The 26,297-nt window shown below is 41.6% G+C and overlaps 1 protein-coding gene across 2 annotated transcripts in view; it reads right to left on the reverse strand.

The window, feature by feature from the left end:
• Positions 1-26,297, reverse strand: part of LOC126412137 (protein mini spindles) — a 145,664-nt gene that overhangs the window by 110,594 nt on the left and 8,773 nt on the right. For both annotated transcript variants that reach the window (XM_050081584.1, XM_050081585.1), the window contains exon 3: positions 4,158-4,351. In XM_050081584.1, the coding sequence (XP_049937541.1) occupies positions 4,158-4,351 (194 nt within the window). The remainder of the gene's footprint in view (positions 1-4,157; positions 4,352-26,297) is intronic.

Below are 26,297 nucleotides of genomic sequence, written 5' to 3' on the forward strand. Positions count from 1 at the left end.
GCAGGTCTTGTTTTACCCCATCCATTCACATTTTCTTAGGTCTCCTCATTGGTCTGCCGTCTAATGGGATCCAGTCTCCTGAAATTTTGGGCCATCTTTTTTTCTCATCCTCACTATGTGTCCACCCCATTGTGGTCTTGCTTTTTATCACTCCAATGATGTTAGACTCCTTGTAAAGTTCTAGTTCTGTGTTGTCATGGTCTACTCCATTCTCCAACAGCTGGATCCCAGACTGGTCCATATACTTTCCTGAGGATCTTTCTCAAATGTAAGCAATCTGTTAGTCCTGTTTTCCATGTGCGCCAGGTTTGATAACCATATAGTAATAATATTGTTGCAGAAGAAGCCGAGTAGCACTGTGGTGTAGTGGTTATGATACTAAACTGTTGCATGGATTGCATGAGGTCAAAACCCACCTGGACTGTACAATTTTAATTTCTATATTTGGTTCGATTACATTCTAGAAGTATCCACAAATGTCAAGAAACATTGTACTGGAATGTTCTGTAGCTGTATATACACTGTATGTGTTCTGGCTGGAGGCAGTTCACTCCGCCCTCTGGTTTGTGCAAGTGCTGAATAAACCTTCGTTAAGTGAAGTTAGTGTTCGTCATTCATCTAATTACACCTTCTTCTATGTGACAATATCATTAATGTTTATACAGCCTTAGTTCTAGTAGTTATGAAATGTTTCTACATTTTAACACTGGGTTTAGCGAGAAATAGCATCGTTTCCCACCCGCATTCTTGCCGTAATTTCTGCTTCAGTTGATGCTGATTCAGTAAAAAAAGAGCCAGTCCAAGGTATTCGAATTCTTTCTCATTTTTATACCTGGTACAGTTCACTGTTACATCCGAAGAGTTTTGTAGCTTGCTTCCTTCTTTTGGTACTAATTTGAAGCCCAAACCTCGATGCCACTGATACCAAAATCTGAATACTTTTCTTCTTGCTTGCACACTATGTGGGCAATCCTACCTGCACTGACCACATCAGTAATATTTTCATTGTTTATTTGAACAACCTGAAAGTTCTCTGTTACACTCTTCTCGAAGTCTGTGAAGAGAGGGTGTAGTTCTCGGCTGCATTCATACATTTTCTCACAGTGCTGTTTTAACACAAAAGCCTGGTCAGTTTTAAAACAAAAGTCTGGTCAGTGCTTACTCATCCTGTTTGGAAACCACCTCTCTACTCTCCAATTACCTCCATCACCAAGGGTTTCATTCATTTAAGTGGACAGTTGGAGACAGCTGTAGCAGATGTTTAGTAATGCTATGCTCCTATAATCGTCACATATTAATTTATCTTTGTTTTTACGTATGGGGTATATTACAGCTACCTTCCATTCCTCTGGTACTGCCTGTTTTGTAGAGATTATTCTATTAGCTTGAGGATTTTTGAGCAGATGGCTTCGTCTCCCTTTGATAAGTTTAGTGGGAATTTCATTCTCATCTTGACTCTTGCCATTCTTAAGGGTCAAATAGACTGGATCGAGGTTGCAGCTATTATGCACAAATGGAGAGGTTGCGAGCTAACATCCTAAAGTTGTTCGGGCTCACATGCGGTTCCTTTCCGTCAAAATTTCTTGGCCCAAACTTGTTGAGGGGTTGAACCACGTGTCTCATTAAATGCCCTAAATTAGACACTCGTGACCCTTTGGTTAAATTGTCTGGCTGAGAGTTCAGACCAGGCGCACGGCTGCTCACCGGTCAGAGCCTAATTCCCACTATACCACACAACGCGAAATGTTCCAAGTCATTTCCCTTCCTAATTACCTGAAGACCGACTGTCCCCTTTGGTGTCTCGACCAGAACTGTCACTCTCTGCCCGTCTCCGGCCGTGTTTCTTGTGCGCCACACATCTTCGCTCAACTGACTAATGCAGTTCCCTTTCCCAAAGCTATCCATCTGATTGGCTACAGCTTATTCTACATTACATTAAATTTTAACATATTTAAATAATCAAAGCTTGGCCACTTTCAATTTCTAAATAAAGTAACAATATTATCCATTACATAAACATTAAATTCTTTTACATAAAACCAATACAATTTCCTTCTTAGCTTTGAATGTTATGGCCAGTAGCCTTGCACCAATGTGCTTTCTGATAAATAATTACAGAATAAAATTAACTATTATGCACTAAATTTTACAACAAATCTATTACTTAATGATTCAATAAGGGGTCATGCTGTAATCGTTCAATGTGTTGTGTGGAGGAAATGATCTGATGCTTTTAAACAAATAAAGTTACAGAGTTGATATTTACAAAACTTGTAATTTTAATGATGCAATTCTATATGAAATGTCACTCGTTGAGATTGACCAAAGTGTTCAGATTTTAGCATTCAGGTCTTCGTTACAATACTTGTTAATTTCATTTTAAAGTAAATCCTAAACTATTAGAGATGTGATCAATATTCAAGTTATATTGGGATCACCATGAAAATTTACGGAGGATGGCAGATTAAAATTACTGTGGCTTGATTCCTTGCATTACTACAGAATTCAATGGTTTTCATAAATGTTTCCATTTATGGTCGATCTTAAGTCCGCCATATTTAACACTGCTATGTCTCCTTGGCCACAAAAGTCTTCTACTAAATTTCCCTATGACATAGGTTCTCGTCTGTCTCACTCACACACTACAGCGCTTGGGCCTCAGTAGACAATAGATGCCTGCGAGTTTCCCCATCCCGTGGTCAATCTGCGCCCTTTTGTGGTATGTGATCCTAGATGACAGGGTTCATTTCACAATTCCTGCAGGCCAACTCTTTCGGCTATACAATTAAATGAGAGTGCAATGCTCGTTAATTCAAGGAGGAACAAACCAGTCTTCTGGACCACCACCACCACCACCACCACCACCACCACCACCACCACGTGATATAACAGGGCAATAAAGCAAATAATTTTGGAAAAAAATGAGGTTTAATCCTAGGATTAAGGAATATTCACTACAGACAACTATAAACCAGAATCAGTGTTTCCCGACAGCAGGAAATAGGTTTTGTTGAAGTAATTATACCTTAAACAAAAATATCTACAGTACCTACAAGATCTAGACACCGGGCGTGTTTTGGATCAGATGGTTTCACCGTAAAACTCAAAAATATATATGCTTCAGGCCTGCAATAAAATTATTTCCAAGAACTTGAAGAATAAGTAATTTAAATTTACTGCAGACACATATGAGGCGAAAGGCTCTCGATAACTGTGGCAATGGCTATTGGACATAACACTCGTATTTAGATCATTTAAATTCTGCACAAGTGGGTTCAAACTCCACTCCTCTCCATTTTTTATGTTTTGGTAAGACAATAAAAGTTGCCAATAAATAAACACATTATCAATTTTAAAAAAATAATATCCCTGGAAACAATGAAAAAAAGCAATCCATTGTGAAAGGAATTTTGACATTTGGTTGATCTGTGCTGGCAATATTTTTGTTATTTAAGAACATCAACAACACAAGAAAATTTCCATATTTCACGAATACTTTACAGGCCCACTGCAAAATATCAGATTTACAGAACATCACTGAAATTATCTTTTAGATATCTGGCATTCTGGCAGGTGCAATAACTTTTTATAATAGGTCTTTTGAGTGACTTTTAGTTACTTAGGCAGATAGCATGTTTGGAATCAAAATCAACTTTGAACTATTCACGTGCTGCATAATTAACATAGTTGTTTCCAACATCAAAGTTAAATACGGCTATGGAGGAAAGAACATAGGAGACACACATGACAAGACTCCAGGTTGAGAGAAGGAGAGGGAGGGCATAAAAATTAAGGTGGACATGTACGAGAGGAGTTCAAAGACAGTACATTAACAAGCACTATGTCTTAGTCCAGAGAATGTCACAGAACTAAAGATTGACTAAGAGGAAGATAAATAATAAGTGGAATGGAAGTGCAATTAAGCACAAAAGGAAGATTTCCCCCTCTTCTTTTCACAGGTGCAGGGTGGGGAGTTGGAGCCATAGAGGCAATACAGCAAATAATTAAATTCTATTAAGTGTAAATAAGGAGGGAGATAGTCTGCCTGCCTGGAGTCCCATGAAAGAACATTAATTACGCAGAAGAAAAAGTAAAAAATGTGCATCAACAAATCATTTCTAAAACACATAGTATAATAAGCTTAGTTTAGCACATACTTTCCAGCTGAAGCAGAGTTTTCAACAAATGCCAGCACAGCCTCCAAGCCTTTTTCTTGAGCAACTGCATTGCTGTCCACAACAAATTTCTTCAGCAGACCTAAATATTTAGCAAATTCCGGGGATTTCTCATCATCAACTTGACGAAAGATTTTAGCTGCTTCTTCATAGCCATGTAGTCTGGCCTTCCATTGCTGAAACACAATAGGGAAAAAAAATCAAATTACAAATAGCTATTCCAAAATGGGACAGAGGGAAGAGCTGCCACACCACTCGTGTGCACATACAAGACCTAAAAGCGAGCAATTTCCTACCCTCATTTTTGTTACAAAAGCTTCTACGAATTTACCCGGAAGCTTGAGGTACATAAACACAACATGTTTTCTACTTTGTACCCACACTATCGGTCTGCTGATATAGATGCAACTGCAGTAGAGAGTACATGCAACACACAAATTTTGGTGTTACATAATACGGTTGGCTACACTATTATCAACCCATAAGCAAAAGAGGTAAATATTCATACTTTTTATTCTGACGTACTTACAATAACAATGTTTCAGTATATACACACAGATGTGCTTTCCTGATTGTCAGTTGGTGGCAGCAATTATTACTAAAGAGAAGACAAATAAACCAATTCAAGGGGAATGTTTCTAAAAAGAATTGGAAACTATGTTATTTTCCTTACATTTTACAAAACTGAAATTATAATGCCAAAGTTGGAGACAAAGGAAGAAAAGAAACTTGTCATGAGAGTGATTTCCAATTTTACAAATTTTGACTGACTTAAGTGACAAGGTTACACTTAGGGTAAAGTAGTCTCTCCCACATACACAAGAAAAGCCAAATGTGTTTTTATGTCATACGAGTTATTTCCCATAACAGCACTTTTCTGTGAGTCACGTCAGCACAGTCAATTATGCACAATCATTAAACCTTACTCATTTAAGAGTGACGGTGTTTTTAAGTGTCACTTGCTGCAGTGCTGTAGAGAAGAGAACTCACCCGAAGCAAATCTTGTCAACAGACAAGGTAAACACACCTGAGCACTACTATGTTCCACCAATACTCCTTGACCTGCTGGTATCACTGCACACCTAACAATACTACTAAACAATGATGGTCCACCAGTGTGCGAGGCTGGTCACTCTAGATTGTACCTGGTTTTATGGAGCTGGTCTGACAACTGCACATAGCAACTAGAATTTTAGCCTCCATATCTGTTAAGATAATGGGAAATAGTGTGTTAGAAAAGGAAAATTACTGCCTCATGACAGATAATATTTTAAAATGACTTCACAGTCCTACTGAGCTGTACCATGGAATTCTTAGGAACAACATGTTTTACTTTTATCCTCTTAGGCCAACGAAAGATGTTCGCGAGAAGTGAAAACTTAGTTTAGGTAGTGAAGTGTAGAATGTCCCACTGTGCGCACTCTCATTTTATGCAAGTGCAGGTGAACTGTAAGCCACATCAGCTCCCGACATCAGTAAGGTATGACTGCGAATAGACCTCTCCCACTGCTGGGATGTAGCACTTGTTCCTGGGATGTCACAGCTCAGCAGAGCCTGACAGGTCACAGTCTGAAGAGATGCGCGTAAGAATGCAAATTATGATAGACAACTGAAAATCATTAAAAGAACAGTCATTTTCTCTCAATTGCTACAGTAAAAGCAAGACATATGTAATAATCTGACACGAGCTAAGGATAAAAGATATCTTTTCACCTATCATTGTACATGAAACGCATTGTACATAAAACACGGAAGAGTTACCATTAAGGCATTTGTGTCATTTAGTACCTTGGACATACTGGAGCTCTCTTCCAACACCCACACATTGCAAGAAGGTCTAGTAGTCAAACAGCAAGATTCTGAGGCACGGCATAGCAGGAGCATAAAAGGAATTAACTTCAAGAAAGGTGACCGAAAACTAAATATGAGGTAAAGTTGATAGACAGGCATTAGGATGACAGATCATGTGTGGAGTATAATTTAAAACCCACCAAACACATATTGGCTCCCTAGTGGAGGACACAAATTTGTGGTGCAAAAATGAGACAGAGCATTTGTAATTTTCCAAGAAATTTGATGAAAATAAAAGAACATACAATGTTGCCTAGAGTAACCAAAGTCAACAACTGAAGGGATAAGCAGGCAGATGCAGTAGTGTGCCTGAACTGATTTCACTATTCAAGAAGAAATACGTTTACTTTGTGATAAAACCACAAGATATCAAATATTTATAAAAAGATTTGGACAACACATAACATAATAGTTGACCGTGGCAAAAGGGTCAACGATGTTAGGTTTTCATGTGCTTAAGCAACATCTGGCACATGCATTAAGAAGAAGCTGACGACATGGAAGAACTGCAGATTGTAACTTCAACATTATAGCTCCAGCAGTGATCTCCAAAAGGATCCAACAGCACAGCTTTGCTTTGTAGTGCAGCAGCTGGTAAGCTGACTACCCAATGAGAACACAGTAACTCATCGCTATGTCACTGAGCTCGGGCGAAACATGTCGGCAGTGCAGTGCAGTTTACTGTTCATTGAATTATGTGAGCTGTAAACAGCTCCAAGTTGTACTTCTTAACTGTATGTCTTATCACTCACAAAATATGTGGCAAGACAACATTTGTCGAAAATATCTCTTATTGTGACTGGTCACGGGAATTTTTCTACACGCTATAAAGGAACAGTAATGGACGACAACAGCATCCACTAAGGAATCACTGGATAGCATTATGTCAGAAATACTGAAGAAAATCTAAGAATTATCAAACTGTAGTAACGCTCAAGCTGGAAAGTTAAATACATTAGACAAATTTTCAAATAGTATTAAAGCCACTGAAGAAGAGTAATCTGATAGTATTAAATCCAATAAAAATATTTATCAAATAATATTAATACTCACGAACAAGCATTAGACCTGGTATCCCGGAAAGTAGATGAGATTTCTAGTATAGAAGCAATCTTTTAGTTACATAAGGATATCCAGTTTGAAACACAAAAATGATGGGATTTAGTCAAGGAGGAGGTTCAAGGATAGTTTAAAGAGGTAGACGTTAAGATAGAACATATATAGTAACTATTTGCCCAGGGCATCGAAGATACACGTAACCATATCTCAGATATGCAAGATTACTTAGAAACGTTAAAACAGTAGAGATTTTGGTGAAGTAATTTACCCCCCCCCCCCCCCCCCCCCAAAGATAAAGTCGCAAGAAGACAACCATAAGAGAAAGAAAATTACGTTAGAAATGAAAAGTAAAATCTATGGAAAATGTGAATGTGGAGTGAGTGTTGTTGATTTAGCACTGTCCACAACAACAAGGCCAAGATGCTTCAAAGGGAGTGACAAGAGTAATCAATGGTTTCGTATTCTGGACGATGTCGAAAGATTGCTCCTTACATGGATAAATGAAAAGGAATTCCAAGACAACACTGTTAATGAGAACATCATTAGTGGGAGGGTGAGAATTTTTTTGCTAACCTCGTTAAGAAGACACCTGGATCATCAACAGCCGAAGAAGTGTTTCAGGGAAGCCATGGGTGGTTTGAAAAGTTTAAGACAAGAACCGGCAACCACAGCATTGTAACGCATGGTGAAGCAGCCAGCTCCCACAAAGGCAGCAGAGAAAGTCATCAGCAGAGAATGTCATCACCAACTTCAAGATGCTCATGGATTCTGAGGGTTATCTGCCACAACAGGTTTTCAACTGTGACAAGATGGGTCTACTCCGGAAAAAGATGCCGAAGCGTACCTTTGTAACAGCAGAGGAGAATGCATTGCCTGCTCACAAGCCAACGAAAGACCATCTCATACTGATGCTCTGTGCCAATAAAAGTGTTGTTGTTGTTGTTGTTGTTGTTGTTGTTGTTGTCTACAGACCTGAGACTGGTTTGATGCAGCTCTCCATCTACCCTATCCTGTGCAAGCTTCTTCATCTCCCAGTACTTACTGCAACCCACATCCTTCTTAATCTGCTTAGTGTATTTATCTCTGTTTCCCTCTACGATTTTTACCCTCCACACTGCCCTCCAATGCTAAATTTGTGATCCCTTGATGCCTCAGAACATGTCCTACTAACCGGTCCCTTCTTTTTGTCAAGTTGTGCCACATACTCCTCTTCTCCCCAATTTTATTCAATACTTCATCATTAGTTACGTGATCTACCCATCTAATCTTCAGCATTCTTCTGTAGCACCACATTTCAAAAGCTTCTATCCTCCTCTTGTCCAAACTATTTATCGTCCACGTTTCACTTCCATACATGGCTACACTCCATACAAATACTTTCACAAACGACTTCCTGACGCTTAAATCTATCCTCGATGTTAAATTTCTCCTCTTCAAAAACGCTTTCCTTGCCACTGCCAGTCTACATTTTATATCCTCTCTATTTCGACTATCATCAGTTATTTTGCTCCCCAAATAGCAAAACTCCTTTACTACTTTAAGTGTCTCATTTCCTAATCTAATTCCCTCAGCATCACCCGACTTCATTCGACTACATTCCATTACCCTCGCTTTGCTTTTGTTGATGTTCATCTTATATCCCCTTTCAAGACACTGTCCATTCCGTTCAACTGCTCTTCCAATTCCTTTGCAGTCTCTGATAGAATTACAATGTCATCGGCGAACCTCAAAGTTTTTATTTCTTCTCCATGGATTTTAATACCTACTTCAAATTTTTCTTTTGTTTCCTCTACTGCTTGCTCAATATACAGATTGAATAACATCTGGGAAAGGCTACAACCCTGTATCACTCCCTTTCCAACCACTGCTTCCCTTTCATGTCCCTCGACTCATAACTGCCATCTGGTTTCTGTACAAATTGTAAATAGCCTTTCGCTCTCTGTATTTTACCCCTGCCACCTTCAGAATTTGAAAGAGAGTATTCCAATCAACATTGTCAAAAGCTTTCTCTAAGTCTACAAATGCTGGAACGTAGGTTTGCCTTTCCTTAATCTTTCTTCTAAGATAAGTCGTAGGGTCAGTATTGCCTCACGTGTTCCAACATTTCTACGGAATCCAAACTGGTCATACCCGAGGTCGGCTTCTACTAGTTTTTCCATTCGCCTGTAAAGAATTCGCGTTAATATTTTGCAGCTGTGACTTATTAAACTGATAGTTCGGTAATTTTCACATCTGTCAAAGCCTGCTTTCTTTGGGATTGGTATTATTATATTCTTCTTGAAGTCTGGGGCTATTTCGCCTGTCTCATACATCTTGCTCACCAGATGGTGGAGTTTTGTCAGGACTGGCTCTCCCAAGGCCATCAGTAGTTCTAATGGAATGTTGTCTACTCCCGGGGCCTTGTTTCGACTCAGGTCTTTCAGTGCTCTGTCAAACTCTTCACGCAGTATCTTATCTCCCATTTCATCTTCAACTACATCCTCTTCCATTTCCATAATATTGTCCTCAAGTACATCGCCATTGTATAGACGCTCTATATACTCCTTCCACCTTTCTGCTTTCCCTTCTTTGCTAAGAACTGGGTTTCCATATGAACTCTTGATGTTAATACAAGTGGTTCTCTTATCTCCAAAGGTCTCTTTAATTTTCCTGTAGGCAGTATCTATCTTACCCCTAGTGAGATAAGCCGCTACATCCTTACATTTGTCCTCTAGCCATCCCTGCTTAGCCATTTTGCACTTCCTGTCGATCTCATTTTTGAGACTTCTCTATTCCTTTTTGCCTGCTTCATTTACTGCATTTTTATATTTTCTCCTTTCATCAATTAAATTCAATATTTCTTCTGTTACCCAAGGATTTCTACTAGCCCTCATCTTTTTACCTACTTGATCCTCTGCTGCCTTCACTACTTCATCCCTCAGGGCTACCCATTCTTCTTTTACTGTACTTCTTCCCCCATTCCTGTCAATTGTTCCTTATGCTCTCCCTGAAACTCTGTACAACCTCTGGTTCTTTCAGTTTATCCAGGTCCCGTCTCCTTAAATTCCCACCTTTTTGCAGTATCTTCAGTTTTAATCTACAGTTCATAATCATAGATTGTGGTTAGAATCCACATCTGCCCCTGGAAATGTCTTACAATTTAAAAACTGGTTCCTAAATCTCTGTCTTACCATTATATAATCTGATACCTTCTAGTATCTCCAGGCTTCTTCCATGTATACAGCCTTCTTTTAAGATTCTTGAACCAAGTGTTAGCTATGATTAAGTTATGCCCTGTGCAAAATTCTACCAGGCGGCTTCCTCTCATTTCTTAGCTCCAATCCATATTCACCTACTATGTTTCCTTCTCTCCCTTTTCCTACTCTCTAATTCCAGTCACCCATGACTTAAATTTTCGTCTCCCTTCACTACCTGAATAATTTCTTTTATCTAATCATACATTTCTTCAATTTCTTCATCATCTGCTGAGCTAGTTGGCATACAAACTTTTACTACTGTAGTAGGCGTGGGCTTCGTGTGTATCTTGGCCACAATAATGCGTTCACTATGCTGTTTGCAGTAGCTTACCTGCACTCCTATTTTTTTATTCATTATTAAACCTACTCCTGCATTACCCCTATTTGATTTTGTGTTTATAACTCTGTGCTCACCTGACCAAAAGTCTTGTTCCTCCTGCCACCAAACTTCACTAATTCCCACTATATCTAACTTTAACCTATCCAGTTCCCTTTTTAAATTTTCTAATCTACCTGCCCGGTTAACGGATCTGACATTCCACGCTCCGATCCGTAGAACGCCAGTTTTCTTTTTCCTGATAACGACGTCCTCTTGAATAGTCCCCGCCCGGAGATCCAAATGGGGGACTATTTTACCTCCGGAATATTTTACCCAAGAGGACGCCATCATCATTTAACCATACAGTAAAGCTGCATGCCCTCGGGAAAAATTAAGGCTGTAGTTTCCCCTTGCTTTCAGACGTTTGTAGTGCCAGCACAGCAAGGCAGTTTTTGGTTGCACCTACGGTACGGCCATCTGTATCGCTGAGGCAATGAAAGTGGCCATTTGAAAATTGAAGCACTGCTTGTTTACCATTCAGGAACTCCACGAGCCTTCAAGACGTGTACAGTCTAGAAAAGCAGGTTAAATGTGATGTGGAGGTCCAACAAGGCTTGGGTTTAACTATCACACGCCCCACCACATATGATAATTGTTGGTTCCACTGCTGGCCCACATTTAGTGTAGCTTCTGAGCTGAGGTGTTCTGGCACTTTTTCTCACAATACACCAACAAATATGTTAGAACCAAAAAGTTTTAGCACCAGAAGAGACTTCAATATTTCATTAAATCAGCAGCTCACGACATTTCTGCAACAATTATCAATAAAGATTTGAAGGGGAAGGAAGAGGGGTGAGGGACAAGGGCTGGAGAGGTTTAGGAAAAGGAGTAGATTTTGGGAAAGTCACCCAGAACTGTGGGTCAGGGGAGATTTACCAAAGAGTTCGGGGTGACTTTCCCAAAATCTACCCCTTTTCCTAAACCTATCCAGTCATTTTCCTTCACCTTATTTTGTCAAAAATTGATTGTTTTCATTGTTAAATTATCATCAAATGGGATCAGATACAAGAAAATACTCCCAAACATAGTTCAGCCTCCAAATAAAACTCATGTTTTCATAGGCTGTTCACTACATCAGGAAATGTTGTAGGGAAGGCAAACCAAAAACTGTTTTATATGCAGAACACTCAGAAAATGCAACAAATCTACAACAGACTGTTTTACACGCACCCATTCTCTGTGTATTTCTCCGTGGTATGGAATGGAATTCTGGGATCACTACCAGATGAACTGACCAAGGATATTCAAAAAGTTCAAAGAAGGGCAGCATGTTTGTATTTTCACGAGTCAGGGGGAGAGTATTATGGATATGACACAAAAGTTGGAGTGGCATTAATTAAAACAAAGGTGTTTTTCATTTCAGCAAGATTCTGCAAAGTGTTAATCTCATCCTTTCTCCTCATAATGCAAAAATATTGTTTTTGTTCCCACCTACCTATGGAGAAATGACCATTGTAATAAAATAAGAAGTCAGAGTGTTCATGAAATGATTTGGGTGTACAATTTCCCCACATGCTATCTGAGAGCAGAATGGTCAAAAAAACTGTACGAAACTTTTCTGTGAACCCTCTGCCATGCACTTACACAGTGACTTCGATTAAATGACTGACAAGTTTACCACTTTCTACAGTCTTGATGCCAACGGAGAAGAATGCTTGCAAGGCAAGTTTTTGAAGAATGAGGAATGTAAAAACAGGGGATAAGGTATGTTGAGCAACAGGAGTCAAGTGTTTTTATAATTAATTGTAGAGCTTCATGCAAATAAAAGCTACCGTAGAAACAGAGTGTCCTAACTGCCCTTAACTTATTCACTACATAAATTTAGACCCCTTGGAACTTCACTTTTAACAAATAGAGTGTCAGAAAAATTTTTCTTCTCACCACCAAAAAAATTTCCCATAAATAAGCGCATTCTCAAACAAGCAACCTGAGAACCTTATGGTTTAGCCTGGAAATGCAGACAACTTTGTATGAAAGACCTCATTACATAGCGCCCCCCCCCCCCCCCAAACCCAACATAACACAATCTTAAACAATTTTTCTGTTACATTTTTAACAATGGAACTGTAGTTGGCTGATTAAAGCTACAGGGTACATCAATCAAAGCACTTATTGAAAGAACCATTCTGGCAACAAAGCCTGACTGGAGACTTTTCTAAGAACTGCTCTCCTTTCCAGAGACTTCTCTTTAGAATAAGAGCAGACATAATTATTAGGGAAAGGGCTGAAGTGGAAGGTTCCCAAGATTTTGTCTTGATGGCAAAGTCTTCCATCTGACACTGTTTTTGACCAATACTACCATCCACACAAAATTTTAACTTTGTCACAACCTCCCCAGGTTAATTTCATATATGCTGTAGTTCAGAAGTGAAGTCTTTCTTAACACACATGAAAGATTTTCGAGTGTCCTTTGAGTATCACAGTTTTGGTATCATGCAAGTAACATTTCCATCCTATGTGTACTTAGTAAAACTGATTAACTTCATATTTTACAAAACCATTGTAACAACCCCAGGAATTCAAAGCACGAATTCAAGAGCTTTCATCAGCCCAGCGTCTTGTGGTATACAAATGAAGTAAACAAGATGAATCTACTATTATTACACTAATGGTTGGTTGGTTGTTTGAGGCTTAAGGGGCCAAACAGCAAGGTCACCAGTCCCTTGTTTCAAATGTGGTCCATTCCGCTAATATGACATCTCAGGCAAGTTAGAACAATAAAAGGGAAAAGGCTAAAAATGTAAAGGGGCAGTCATGTTGTCAATGGTAAAAACAAAACGAGGGAAGTCAGCAAGAGAACGAACCCAACGCTATGCTGAAGCAGCATAGGCAAGACCACCTGTGACTTAAAAAGGTACAACCGCTAGAATGTAGAAAGTACGTATGGGAATAGGAGACTAACCAATTAAAAAAGGGGGGTAAAAACAGAGTAAAAGGGGAAGAAAAGAGGATTTCGGTCAGGGAGGTGAATCGGGAATCTCCGAACACTGCTTACAGTGGGAGACACCCAAACACTCACCGCTCTGCCCCAATATCAGAGAGAGATTAAAAACCTTAAAACTGAGAATAAAAACCACTTTCCCGGAGAAAACCGAGAACCAGAGAGACCACCCGGGAATCGTCAGCCAACATCAAAGGTAAAGTGTGGGGGAGTCTGTACTTAGCACGCAGAGCCAAAAGAAGGGGGCATTCAACCAAGATGTGGGCTACCGACTGGAAGGCTCCACAACCAAAAGGTGGGGGTGGCTCATCACGCAAAAGAAAACCATGGGTCAGCTTGCTATGGCCAATGCGGAGACGACACAGTGTGGTCGAGTCCTTTCGGGAGAGGCGAAAGGAAGAACGCCACGGGCCTGATGTCACCTTAATCGCACGAAGTTTATTAGACAGGGGAGTAGCCTCCCAAGAATTGGCCCACGACTGTGCGAAGTAGGATTTGATGTGAAGCCGTAAATCTGCTGCAGGAGGGGTTACAGAAAATGGGGGTTAAGTGACTGCTCCCCCAGCCAAATGATCAGCGAGCTTATTACCCGGGATACCCACATGGCCAGGGACCCGAAGTGGTCATGGATGGCAGAGACCAAGGGATGGTGCGAAAAACACTGGTCAATAGCAAGAAGGCCACTCATCGAGTCCGTACATAACAAAACGCGGTTGTGTTGGGACTGTTTAATAAAGGTAAGGGCCTGGGAAATTGCCATCAATTCTGCAGTAAACACCCCACATGTAGGTGGCAGCAGATGATTTCTCGTTCCGACAGAGGACGTGAAGGCATACCCCACATGATCAGCAGATTCAGAGCCATCAATGTAAAAAACAACAGCATCCCGAAACTCCCATAAAATTTGGTGGAAAAAGGAACGGAACACCACCGGGGGGGGGATGGAATCTTTTGAACCTCAGCAGAGATCCATCCGAATTCGAGGCCGAGGAACTAACCAAGGCAGGGTGGAGGGGAGGGAGCGAGGAAGACAGGACAAAGAAGGAAGCTGAAAATCATGGCGAAGAGACGCAAGGCGGAGCCCAACCGGTAAACCCGCCCGAGGGCGGGAGTCGGGTGGGCGACGTCCATGGTCTGGGAACAGGATAGAATAGGAAGGATGAGTGGGAGAGGAACGGATAGTGAGTGCATAAGACACCAGAAGCTGGGACCGCCGGACAGAAATGGGGGGGGGGGAGGGGGGGGATCCCAGCTTCAACCAGGAGACTATCAACAGGGCTAGTAGGGAAGGCACCAGTGGCCAAACGGATACCACGATGGTGGACTGGATCCAGCACGTGCAGTGTGGAAGGAGCAGCTGAACCATAAACTTGGCAACCATAGTCCAAGCGAGACAGAACTAGAGCACGGTAAAGATGGAGAAGGAGGGAACGGTCCGCACCCCAAGAGGAAGCGAAGGACATTGAGTTTACGGAAACATCCTACCTTCAGATGTCTGATATGGGGCAGCCAAGTGAGCTTGTTGTCAAAAAGAAGACCCAGGAAACGAAACTGTGGGACCACAGGCAATCGGTGGGCATCGAGATAGAGCTCTGGATCAGGGTGGATCGTAGTACAGCGACAGAAGTGGACCACCCGCGATTTTAGAGGAAAAAATTGGAACCCATGTAAGAGGGTCCATGCAGAGGCACGCCGTATAGCTCCCTGGAGCTGCCGCTCTGCAGATGCCATCGAAGAGGAACTAACCCAAATGCAGAAATCATCCACATACAGGGCAGGGGCGACCAAAGGGCCGACAGGCCACAAGTCCATCGATAGCAATGAGGAAAAGGACACTCAAGACAGAACCCTGTGGGATGCCCGTCTCCTGGGTCCGTGGGGGAACTAAAAACAGTACCAACTCTAACTCCGAACGACCGATGGAACAGGAACTGGCAGATAAAAATTGGGAGTGGGCCCTGAAGACCACATTGATGAAGGGTAAGTAAGATGTGATGGCGCCAGGCCGTGTCATAGGCCTTGCGAAGGTCAAAAAACACTGCAACCAACTGGCGGCACAGGGAAAAAGCCTGCCAAACTGCGGATTCCAAGTGAAGTAAATGATCGATTGGAGACCGTCCCTCTCGAAAGCCACACTGGTAAAGGGACAATAGATCCCGAGATTCGAGGACCCAATTGAGCCGACGGGCTACCATCCGTTCAAGTAACTTACAAACAACATTGGTCAAACTAATTGGCCGATAGCTGTCAACAGATAAGGGGTTCTTACCAGGCTTAAGGACAGGAACCACAATGCTATCCCTCCACTGAGAAGGGAAGTCACCCTGGAGCCAGATACGGTTAAACACCTGAAAATGATGTTGCTGTTGTGGAGCACTGAGATGGTGAAGCAGTTGGTTATGAATGGAATCTGGGCCGGGCGCTGTATCATGAGAAGAAGTGCAGAAAGAAATTCCCATTCAGTAGAAGGTTCGTTGTAAGATTCTGACCCACAAGGGGTGAAACATAAGGTGGAAGCTTCAGCCCGCTGTTTCAGGTGAAGGAAAGCAGCTGGATAGGAGGCTGATGCTGAGGCCATTGCAAAATGGGTCACAAGATGTTCTGCAAGAACTAATGGGACCGTACAAAGGCCATCTGGGAGGTGAAGGCCTGGGAGGGTGGACTGCCGATGGCAACCTTGGAGAGAGCGAAGTGTAGCCCATACCCGTGACAGAGGGACAGTAGAACCAAGGGAAGAAACGAATCGTTCCCAACATATCCGCTTGCTCTGTTTGATTAAATAACGGGCTTTAGCACAGAGGCGTTTAAAGGTAGTAAGGCTGGCTACGGATGGGTGCCTCTTAAAGTGTTGCAAAGCTCGACAGCGATCACGAATGGCAATGGCAATGGCCGTACTCCACCATGGGACTTGCCGGCGACGAAATGGTCCAGATGAGCGCGGGACAGCAAGGTTAGCAGCGCGAACAATCGTGTCAGACATGTCACGTAGGACGTCATCAATACAACCCGACAAAGAGGGAGAAAACACGACCTGCGCAGTGTATAGAGGCCAATTGGCGTGTTGGAAAGACCAACGAGGTAACCTGTCCATCGGGGTGCGAGATAACCAACGGGAAATGGTCACTATCACAAAGGTTGTCGTGTGGCGACCAGTGTAATGAAGGGAGGAGAGAGGGAGAAGAAAGAGAAAGATCAATGGCAGAAAAGGTACCATGACCGGCACTGAAATGAGTAGGGGAGCAATCATTAAGAAGGCACAAGGCGTGGTCTGCAATAAACTGGTCTATAAGAAGACCTCGTCTAGATGGAAAGGCACTGCCCCACAAGGGATTATTAGCATTAAAATCCCCAAGGAGGAGGAAGTTGCTGAAGAAGGGCAGTTAAGGCAGCAGGTGTAAGAGTCCTGTCAGGAGGAAGATAAAGATTGCAAACTGTGATCGCAGAGTTTAGGTGGACCCTAACAGCAACCGCTTCCAATGTAGTTTGAAGAGGAATCCACGTGCTAGCAATGTCTGTACGGACCAACGTACAAACACCACCAGAAGCCTACAGGGGTCTGACCCGATTTCGACAGAAAACACGGAACCCACGGAGCGTCGGTGAGTGAGAATCAGTAAAATGAGATTCCTGGAGAACCACACAAGCTGCAGAGTAAGACGAAAGAAGGGATTTCAATTCCAGAAGGTGACGATAGTATCCATTACAATTCCATTGTAGAACCACAGAACGATGATTTAAATGGGGGCTGAACACGCTAAAGCCAGTCATACCGCCGGGTCCCCACCCGTCACCGACAACGAGGGGGCGACATCCATGAACGACAGGTCAGAATCCGGTTGTGAAGTCGGGGAAGGGACCTCTGGTGAACCCAGAGGCTCTTTGTCCCCGGGACTTATGTTTCTTCTTCTTTTCAGGCTGAGATCGAGGAGGGCTGTGTGTCAAAGGGCCAGCTGCAGCAAGATCAGGAACATAAAGAGACCGGGCGACCTGGGGGCCGACAGACCGCAGCTCTCGCGGTCGTCGCGCGGCAGCAGACCTTTGGCCTGGAAGGTACTGGGAAGGGGCATCCCGGGAGAGGCGCCCTTGACCGGTAGACGCCAAAGGAGTGGGACACTTCTCCGGTTGGGGAGGGGGAGCAGCACCCAGAGGAGAAGGTGTGGGAGCCGCAGGGGAGGGGGGGGAGGGGAGGGGTCCAGGATGGGGGTAAGGAAGGGGGAGGAAAGGGTGAAGATGTAACCAAGGCGTAACTAGATGTCATGGACACAGGGTGAAGACGTGTATATTTCCTACGGGCCTCTGTGTAGGTTAAACGATCGAGGGACTTATACTACTGTATCTTCTTTTCCTTCTTATGTACTGGGCAATCTGGTGAATGCGGAGAATTACTACCATGACAATTTACACACACAGGAGGGGGAACACAGGGACTCCCCTCATGGAGTGGACGTCCACAGTCACCACAGAGAGGGGCCTGTGAACAGCGGGAAGACGTATCCAAAACATAAGCACTTGAAACACCTCATAGGAGGTGGGATGTACGGCTTCACATCACATCGATAAACCATAATCTTAACTTTCTCAGGGAGGGTATCCCCTTCAAAGGCCAGGATAAAGGCACCAGTATCAATGTGATTGTCTTTAGGACCCTTCTGGACACTCCAAACAAAGTGAACACCGCGCCGTCCGAGATTGTCCCAAAGTTCCTCATCAGTTTGAAGGATGAAGTCCCTGTGAAAAATCACACCTTGTACCATATTTAGAGACTGGTGGGGGTAATGGACACAGGACTTGTGCCAAGATGGGTACAGGCACGAAGGGCCGTAGATTAGGCAGCTGAAGCAGTTTTGATCAGCAACGAACCCGACCACATCTTGCTCAGGGAGTCCACTTCGCCAAACTTGTCTTCAATGTGAAACTTCCTGGCAGATTAAAACTGTGTGCCCAACCGAGACTTGAACTCGGGACCTTTGCCTTCGCGGACAAGTGCTCTACCAACTGAGCTACCGAAGCACGACTCACGCTTGGCATTCATAGCTTTACTTCTGCCAGTACCTCGTCTCCTACCTTCCAAACTTTACAAAAGCTCTCCTGCGAACCTTGCAGAACTAGCACTCCTGAAAGAAAGGATATTGCGGAGACATGGCTTAGCCACAGCCTGGGGGATGTTTCCAGAATGAGATTTTCACTCTGCAGTTACAGGAAGAGAGGACCCCCTTAGTTACAGGAAGAGTGGGTACTTTTTAAAAAAATAATTCAGGTACTGACAGACCTATAGTACTCAGGAGCTAATATTGGCCAAAGGATGCAGAAAAGAAGATCAACATGGGCAAAAACACACAATTGAAATGTAAGAGTGAAGACCAGTAGCATTTTCAGGATACACGGAGGACATAAGGGACCAAGGATGACTGAGGACAAGATGAAATGATACTGAATTATCTACCAAAGGTTGGAACAAATGAGTAGGTAATCTAGGGAAGACAAACTGGCATTCTGGAGAAATGCAGGAATGTACAAGGCAATACTTACCCTATGACTTCTCCTGGAGGATAGATAAGATATGTGACATTGTTGACAAATTCTGAAGTAACAAAGATAAAATACAGGGACTCAAAGGGGACCAACCGAGAAGAGACAGTTACAGCCTATCACGTACACTATACAATTTTCTCACCATGCTATCTAAAGGCTTTTTTGTACATCTACATCTATAATGCAGAAACCACAGAGAGGTGCACTGCAGAGGGTACATCCCATTCACACAAGTACGGGAAGCATGGTTGTTTGAATGCCTCTGTGCGTATAGTAATTATTCTAATCTTATTCTCAAGATATCTGTGTGAGCAAATATGTAGGGGACTGTAGTGTACTCCTAGAATCACCATTTGAAGCCGGTTCTTGAAACTTTGTTAAGAGATTTTTTTGGGCTAGTTTACATCTGCCTATAAGAGTTTGCCAGTTCAGTTCCTTCAGTATTTCTGCAACACCCCCTCATGGATTAAATGAACCTGGGACCAATCATGCTGCCCTCCTCTGTATAAATTCACTATCTCCTGTTATTTGTATTTGGTGCATGTCCCTAACACTTGAGCAATATTCTAGAACTGGTCGGAAAAGTGATTTCTAAGCATTCTCCTTTGTAGATTGACTGCACTTCCCTGTATTCTGCCAATAAACCGAAGGCTACCACCTGCTTTACCCTCGGCTGAACCTATGTCATCATTCCATTTCACATCACTACAAAGTGTTACACCCAGGCATTTGTACGAATTGGCCAATTCCAACGGTGACACACTGATATTATAGTCATGGGATACTATGTTTTTTCGTTTTGTGAAGTGCACAGTTTTACACTTCTGAACATTTGGAGCAAGTTGTCAATCTTTGAACCCATTGGACTGAATATTCATGCAGCTTCTCTCAGACAGTACTTCATTATAGATAACTGCTTCATCTGCAAAAAGTTTGAGGTTGGTATTAATACTGTCTACAGGGTCGTTAATATATAACATGAACAGCAAGAGTTCCAACACCTTTCCCTGGGGCACACCTGAAGTTAATTCTACATCTGATGATGACTCTCCATTCAATATAACATGCTGTGTCCTCCCTACCAAAAAGTCCTCATGAACTTCACTTAATGCCCATATGATCATACATTTGACAATAAGGGTCTAATGTTTTCCAGAAATTAAGAATCACTCCATCTACCCGGTTGCCTAGATCCAAAGCTTTCAGTATGTCATGTGACAAAAGTGCGAATTGGGTTCCCATGATCGATGCCTTTGAAATACATGCTGGTTGGCATTAAGGAGGTCATTCTGTTCAAGGTACCACATTACGTTTGAGCTCAGAATATGTTCTAAGATTCTACAGCACACTGATGTCAAGGATACTGAACAGTAGTTTTGTGGATCATTTCTACTACCCTTCTTATAGATATGTGTGACCTGTGCCTTTTTCCAAGATCTGGACAGGGTTTCTTATTTGAGGGATCTACAGTAGATTAGTCAGAAAAGTAGTCAGAAAAGGGGCTAACTCAGCAGCAAATTCTGCTGCTGCTGCTGCTGCTGACAGGGATTCCACCAGAGCCTGGAGCTTTGTTCAATTTTAACAATTACAGCTGTTTCTCAACGCCACTGACACTAATATTTATTTCATTCATCTTTTCAGTGGTATGAGGAGTAAATTGGGGCAATTCTCCAGGGTTTTCCTTTGTAAAAGAACATTTGAAAATTGAGCTAAGCATTCAGCTTTTGCTTTGCTAGCCTTAATTTCTTGTTTCATTCTCTAGGGATTGGACACCAACTTTGGTGCCTTTACATATGACCAGAATTTCTTTGGTTTTGTGAAATATCATTTGACAACATTCTGCTATGATAGTCATTGAAGACATCATGCATTGCTCTCTTGTCAGTCAAATGTTTCATTCAACATCTCTGTGTCTATATCCCTATTTTTTTCTTTCTTTCTTTCTTTATCTTTCTGCTTGGTATAGTTGTCCTTTGCACCTCGGTAATCACTGCTGCCGCAACCCCGTTATGGTCACCGATGTGGACATCCTCGAGGTGGTCAGGTCTATTTGTTGCCATTAGATGCAATGTATTTCCATAATGATTGGGCTCCTAATTATCAGTTCTAGGTAGTTTTCAGAGAAGGCATTTAGCAATATTTCACAGGATGTTTTATCACACCCATTACTAATAAAACTATAGCTTTGCTACTTGATTGGCAGATGGTTAAACAGTCTACTGATCATTTCAGAATGATTAGGGAACCGAGGGTTTCCCTACAGTTTATGGTAACATCAGGAGATTAGTCTGATGGGTGATAAAAGGATCCAATTATTTTTACCCACCAATGATACTGAATCCTGCCCAAACAATCTAACATGTAGCTTTCATTTCTATCTCAGTGGATTTCCCTGTCCTTTCGATATACACTTAAATTTTCCCCAAAAATCTCACTGCTATCAATTTCAGGTTTCAACCACCTTTCTGTACCTAATTATTAGGTGAGCTTCACTGCTTTTTTTCCGAGCACATCAAACTCTGGCACTTTGCTGCAAATGCTTTGCCAGTCTACCATTAGGATTTTAATATTCTCACCTGTAGGAGGCATTTCTTTCGATCTTACACTGATACTTCTGGATTTCCTACAGCTGTTGTTATCTGGACAGGATGGAGAATCGCCTAATCTGAAAAACCCTTGTACGCACCCCACACAAAGTCAGTTACCTGAGTAGCAGTCTCTCATGCTTAGTGCACACCTGACCCATTTAGGGGCACCCTACAGCTCTCAGTTCTTTGGCTCAAGTCCAGGAAGTTGCAGCCTAGTTTGTCACAGAAGCTTCGAAGTTTCTGGCTCAGTCCTGCCACTCGACCCAGAACCAATGGGCCAAAATCAGTTCTAGGGACAATGCTGCAAATTGTGAGCTCCACTGGAACACTTTGCACAAGGAGGGTCTTCTCAAACTTCTCTGTCAGTCTCTGAAATGACCCAAGATTGACCTCTGAGGCCAGATGACATGTGCTACAATATGCAATTTGTTTCACCCTTTTCCCTCCATACCTGCTGGAATAGCCTCTTAACATGCTGAATGAGGCAGGAGGTGAGAAAACTTGGATTTCATGGTCGAGCAGCTGCTCATAAGCCACCCATCACGCTGTTAAATGCCAAACACCTCGCTTGGTTAAGGAGTGTAAACATTGGACGACTGAACAGTGGAAAAACGTTGTGTGGAGTGACGAATCACAGTACACAATGTGGCGATCTGATGGCAGGGTGAGGGTATGGCGAATGCTCAGTGAACATCAACTGCCAGCGTGTGTAGTGCCAACAGTAAAATTAGGAGGTGGTGGTGTTATGGTGTGGTCTTGTTTTTCACGGAGGGGGCTCACACCCCCTGTTTTGCATGACACTATCATAGCACAGGCCTATTGTTTTAAGCACATTCTTGCTTCCTACTGCTGAAGAGCAATTTGAGGATGGCGATTGCATCTTTCAACACAATCGAGCACCTGTTCATAATGCAAGACCTGTGGCGGAGAGGTTACACGACAATAACATCCCTGTAATGGACTGGCCTGCACAGAGTCCTGATCTGAATCCTACAGAACACCTTTGGGATGTTTTGAAATGCCGACTTCATGCCAGGCCTCACCGACCGACATCAATACCTCTCCTCAGTGCAGCACTCCGTGAAGAATAGGCTGCCATTCCCCAAGAAACCTTCCAGCACCTGATTGAACATATGCCTGTGAGAGTGGAAGCTGCCAACAAGGCTAAGGGTGGGCCAACACCATACTGAATCCCAGCACTACCAATTGAGGGCGCCATGAACTTCCAAGTCATTTTCACCCAGGTGTACGCATACTTTTGATCACATAGTGTATATGCTGAAGTTCCACACAATACCTCTCCAGAACTACAATATTTTTGTAAAACACTAAAGACCTCTCTAAATGACAGTATTTGTGAAAATATCTTAAAGAAAGGGAAAATTGGAAACTTGTAATAAGGAAACCAAAAAATGATACAGATCTGAATTTACTGTCAACAAATACTTTGTCCCCAATACCATGAGATGGGATTAACACACACACACACACACACACACACACACACACACTTTTCTGAGCTTTTTTTTGGAAAAATTTGTAACATTTTGAGAATAATCACAGGATGTGAACTGTCTTGAGAAACGATAAAGTGGAAGGACTGCTAACTGTTTGCTATGACATTAATGCATAAAATGCTTAAACTGTGAAAGTATTTTTACATAAAGATTAAAGAATTTGAAAATTTTTGGTTATTTACAACTTATTTTCTCCAAAACCCCCATCCCAAATGTTCTAAAAATTTCATGGTACATTAGCTGATCGTTGTACTTAGGGAACGTACAACCTTAGTCTGTAATATTAGTCTGTACAAAATGTGAGAAATTTTTTAGGTAGACATAGCTCTCCTCTAAAAACCATGGACACTTAAATATTTTAAAATGATTGTTGATTTTAAGCAAACGTAATGCAAAACTAATATTTCTGAATCAAAATAATTACTCCACAACATTATAAGCGAGTGGGAAAACAATTCATAATTTTGTTCGAAAGCAAACATGAGATATATATAGAACACTTGTACTCATTTTTCTTTTTGTGATATTATTCACAAATTATTGTCTTCTGTCACTATTGTATTTCACAATCTTCTATGAATTAAAATTGCCTACATGTACCAATCCACACTCAACTGCTGAAAAAGAGTTCATTTTTTTTTTTCCATCTGGTTCTCATTAAACTTGTACAGCAGATCTGAATGATTCAACAAGAGCAGTACTTGGGAAATGGGAACTGCACGCTGATCTTGATGATGGGCATATTAAAGCACTGGCAGAACCATGAGGTGTCGTAAAGGAGGCAATTGTATTTTCCCGTTCATGAGAGACACTTTATCTCTCCCTTCCATCAGTGATTGTCATACACACAAGAAATGAAGTGGCTCACTACATAGTCTTCTAATGTATACTGTGTATGCAGAGCCATGTCACACACAGTAACAGGCTGTATTTTGTGGAGAAACATTCTTGCAATGTATGTGCTACTCCGGGATGCAACCCAGTAGCAACTTTAAATCCTGCTACAGGCTTCATAGCAGACCACTCTTCTCTCTTTTTTAAACAGAATTCCCTTAATGCACTTTCATTTAGAATTAGGAGTTTCATGTTTGTTACTAATGTTGATACGGTGTGTACAAACCCAGCGGCATTCTTATAGCATTGACAGCTTCATGCTGGAAATTAAATCTTGTTGCAAGATGTTTACAGAGACCGCCTATCCCATCACATGCACTTTTATCATGACCTACTGCTGAAAATATCCATTCTTTTTGACTTAATTCTTGTACTACAATGTTGACCGAGCTCATAAATCTGAAAGCTGTTTTTACATTGAGACACTGCACCATCAGTCATACACACTTGTTTAGTAAATGCGTGGCCTTTACATGCTACGTCATCAATTATCATGCTGACAGTGAAGCATGCATGTGCAATGTCATGAATAAGAGCATCACTGACAATACCAAAACAGTGTGATGTTTCCAGGAAGTGAGCAACACATGCAAATATTTATACCTGTGATGTGTTCCAGTGGTAACTTTGCTTTCGTTCCGCAAAGCAACAGATCAATTCTCAGCGAAGAACTAATGTGCAGTATTCTGGGATTCTGCCCGATTTTACGTCTGGTATGACCTGTCTCTGAATTGTCCACATAAGATGGTGAGCTATTCCTTCCAAGACCCAATGCCTAACCTCTGTAACACACTTCTCTTGCTCTACCATCGTCTTCACCAACTCTCCTCCCTCCCTCAATGCATAGGTTATGTCGTTGTCAGTATCCTGAAGGTGTAATGCTTCAACACCAGACCACATTGCACACTCTTGCAACCAATTTTTATATAGCACCTCTTGGCATATACACAAAAGCATCAGCTCAATCTCTATGTACTTCTTTCCTGTGACACTTGTAAAGGGACATCCTTCTATAACATTAACTTTATTCAACAGAAGTTCTAGATACCAAAAAATACTTTCTACCTTTTAAACAGGTTAATATTATCTCAGCCACTTGACTACAAGAATTTCATATAATTTTGTACACAATGTATTATATTTCAGGCTAAAATGTATAAAAAGAAATTTATTTTTGCTGTTACAATCGATATGTAATAACTCTGTATGTACAGTTAAAATTACTCTTCTTTTCGAAACACTTGAAATCCCAAACTATCTGGCAACTCGAAATTCATTTAATTACTTGCGCAATCTGATATATATTAAATTTATTTCTAGATTCATTTATAATGATGTAACTTGGTGAAGATTCTTCTTTTGCCAAGAAAGTTTGTAAACTCTTCAATGGAATATTGTTAATACCGCATAATGTTTTAGTTGTAGGCGTGCCTCAGATGTGATCAGACATGTTTTTAATTTTGGCAATAACAATGTAATTTTCAATTTACAAGTGGAGATTGTAAAGACAGTGTGATATAGAAGAATGCGATGTAATAAAATAGCAGAAACAAATTACGGAGCAGGCTTATGTCAAAATTATTATGTCATTTGGAACCTATAATGTCAAAAATTTCAGCCTCAAAAATTAACCCCTAAACACAACGAACTGGAGCCAACTACGAGAAAAGGAGGTAAGTAAAAAAGTTATTTGTACATCTTACTCCTCTCTAAGCTTATTAGAAGAGTCTATTATGAATGAGTGAAAATCAACAGTTGATGTGAAGGAGGTAAGACTATACACTGCTTGTGGTTAAACAAACAAGTTTCAAATTAATGCAGTAAATACATGTACATACTTCCTTCACTGGCTGGCAATTTACCCCATTGTACTCATAAGGAGTAAAATTTTGCGAAACCAATTTTTAAATTCTGGCTATCCTTTTTCATTAGGAGACATGCTTCTCTTATTGATCTTGTCATATCTTTTTACCTGTTTAACTTTTACACCATTTTCACCAAGGCAGATAACATCAACCAGGTCAGGACTTTGTCTTCTGCAATCTTTGTCATCACTTAGGTAATATTCCAGATCAACAGTAAGCGCAATGAAAGCCCACAGTAAGAATCTGGGAATGACCAAATA

This window comes from Schistocerca serialis, chromosome 7, assembly GCF_023864345.2.
Source record: "Schistocerca serialis cubense isolate TAMUIC-IGC-003099 chromosome 7, iqSchSeri2.2, whole genome shotgun sequence".
In the NCBI taxonomy this organism is placed as follows: Eukaryota; Metazoa; Arthropoda; class Insecta; order Orthoptera; family Acrididae; genus Schistocerca; species Schistocerca serialis.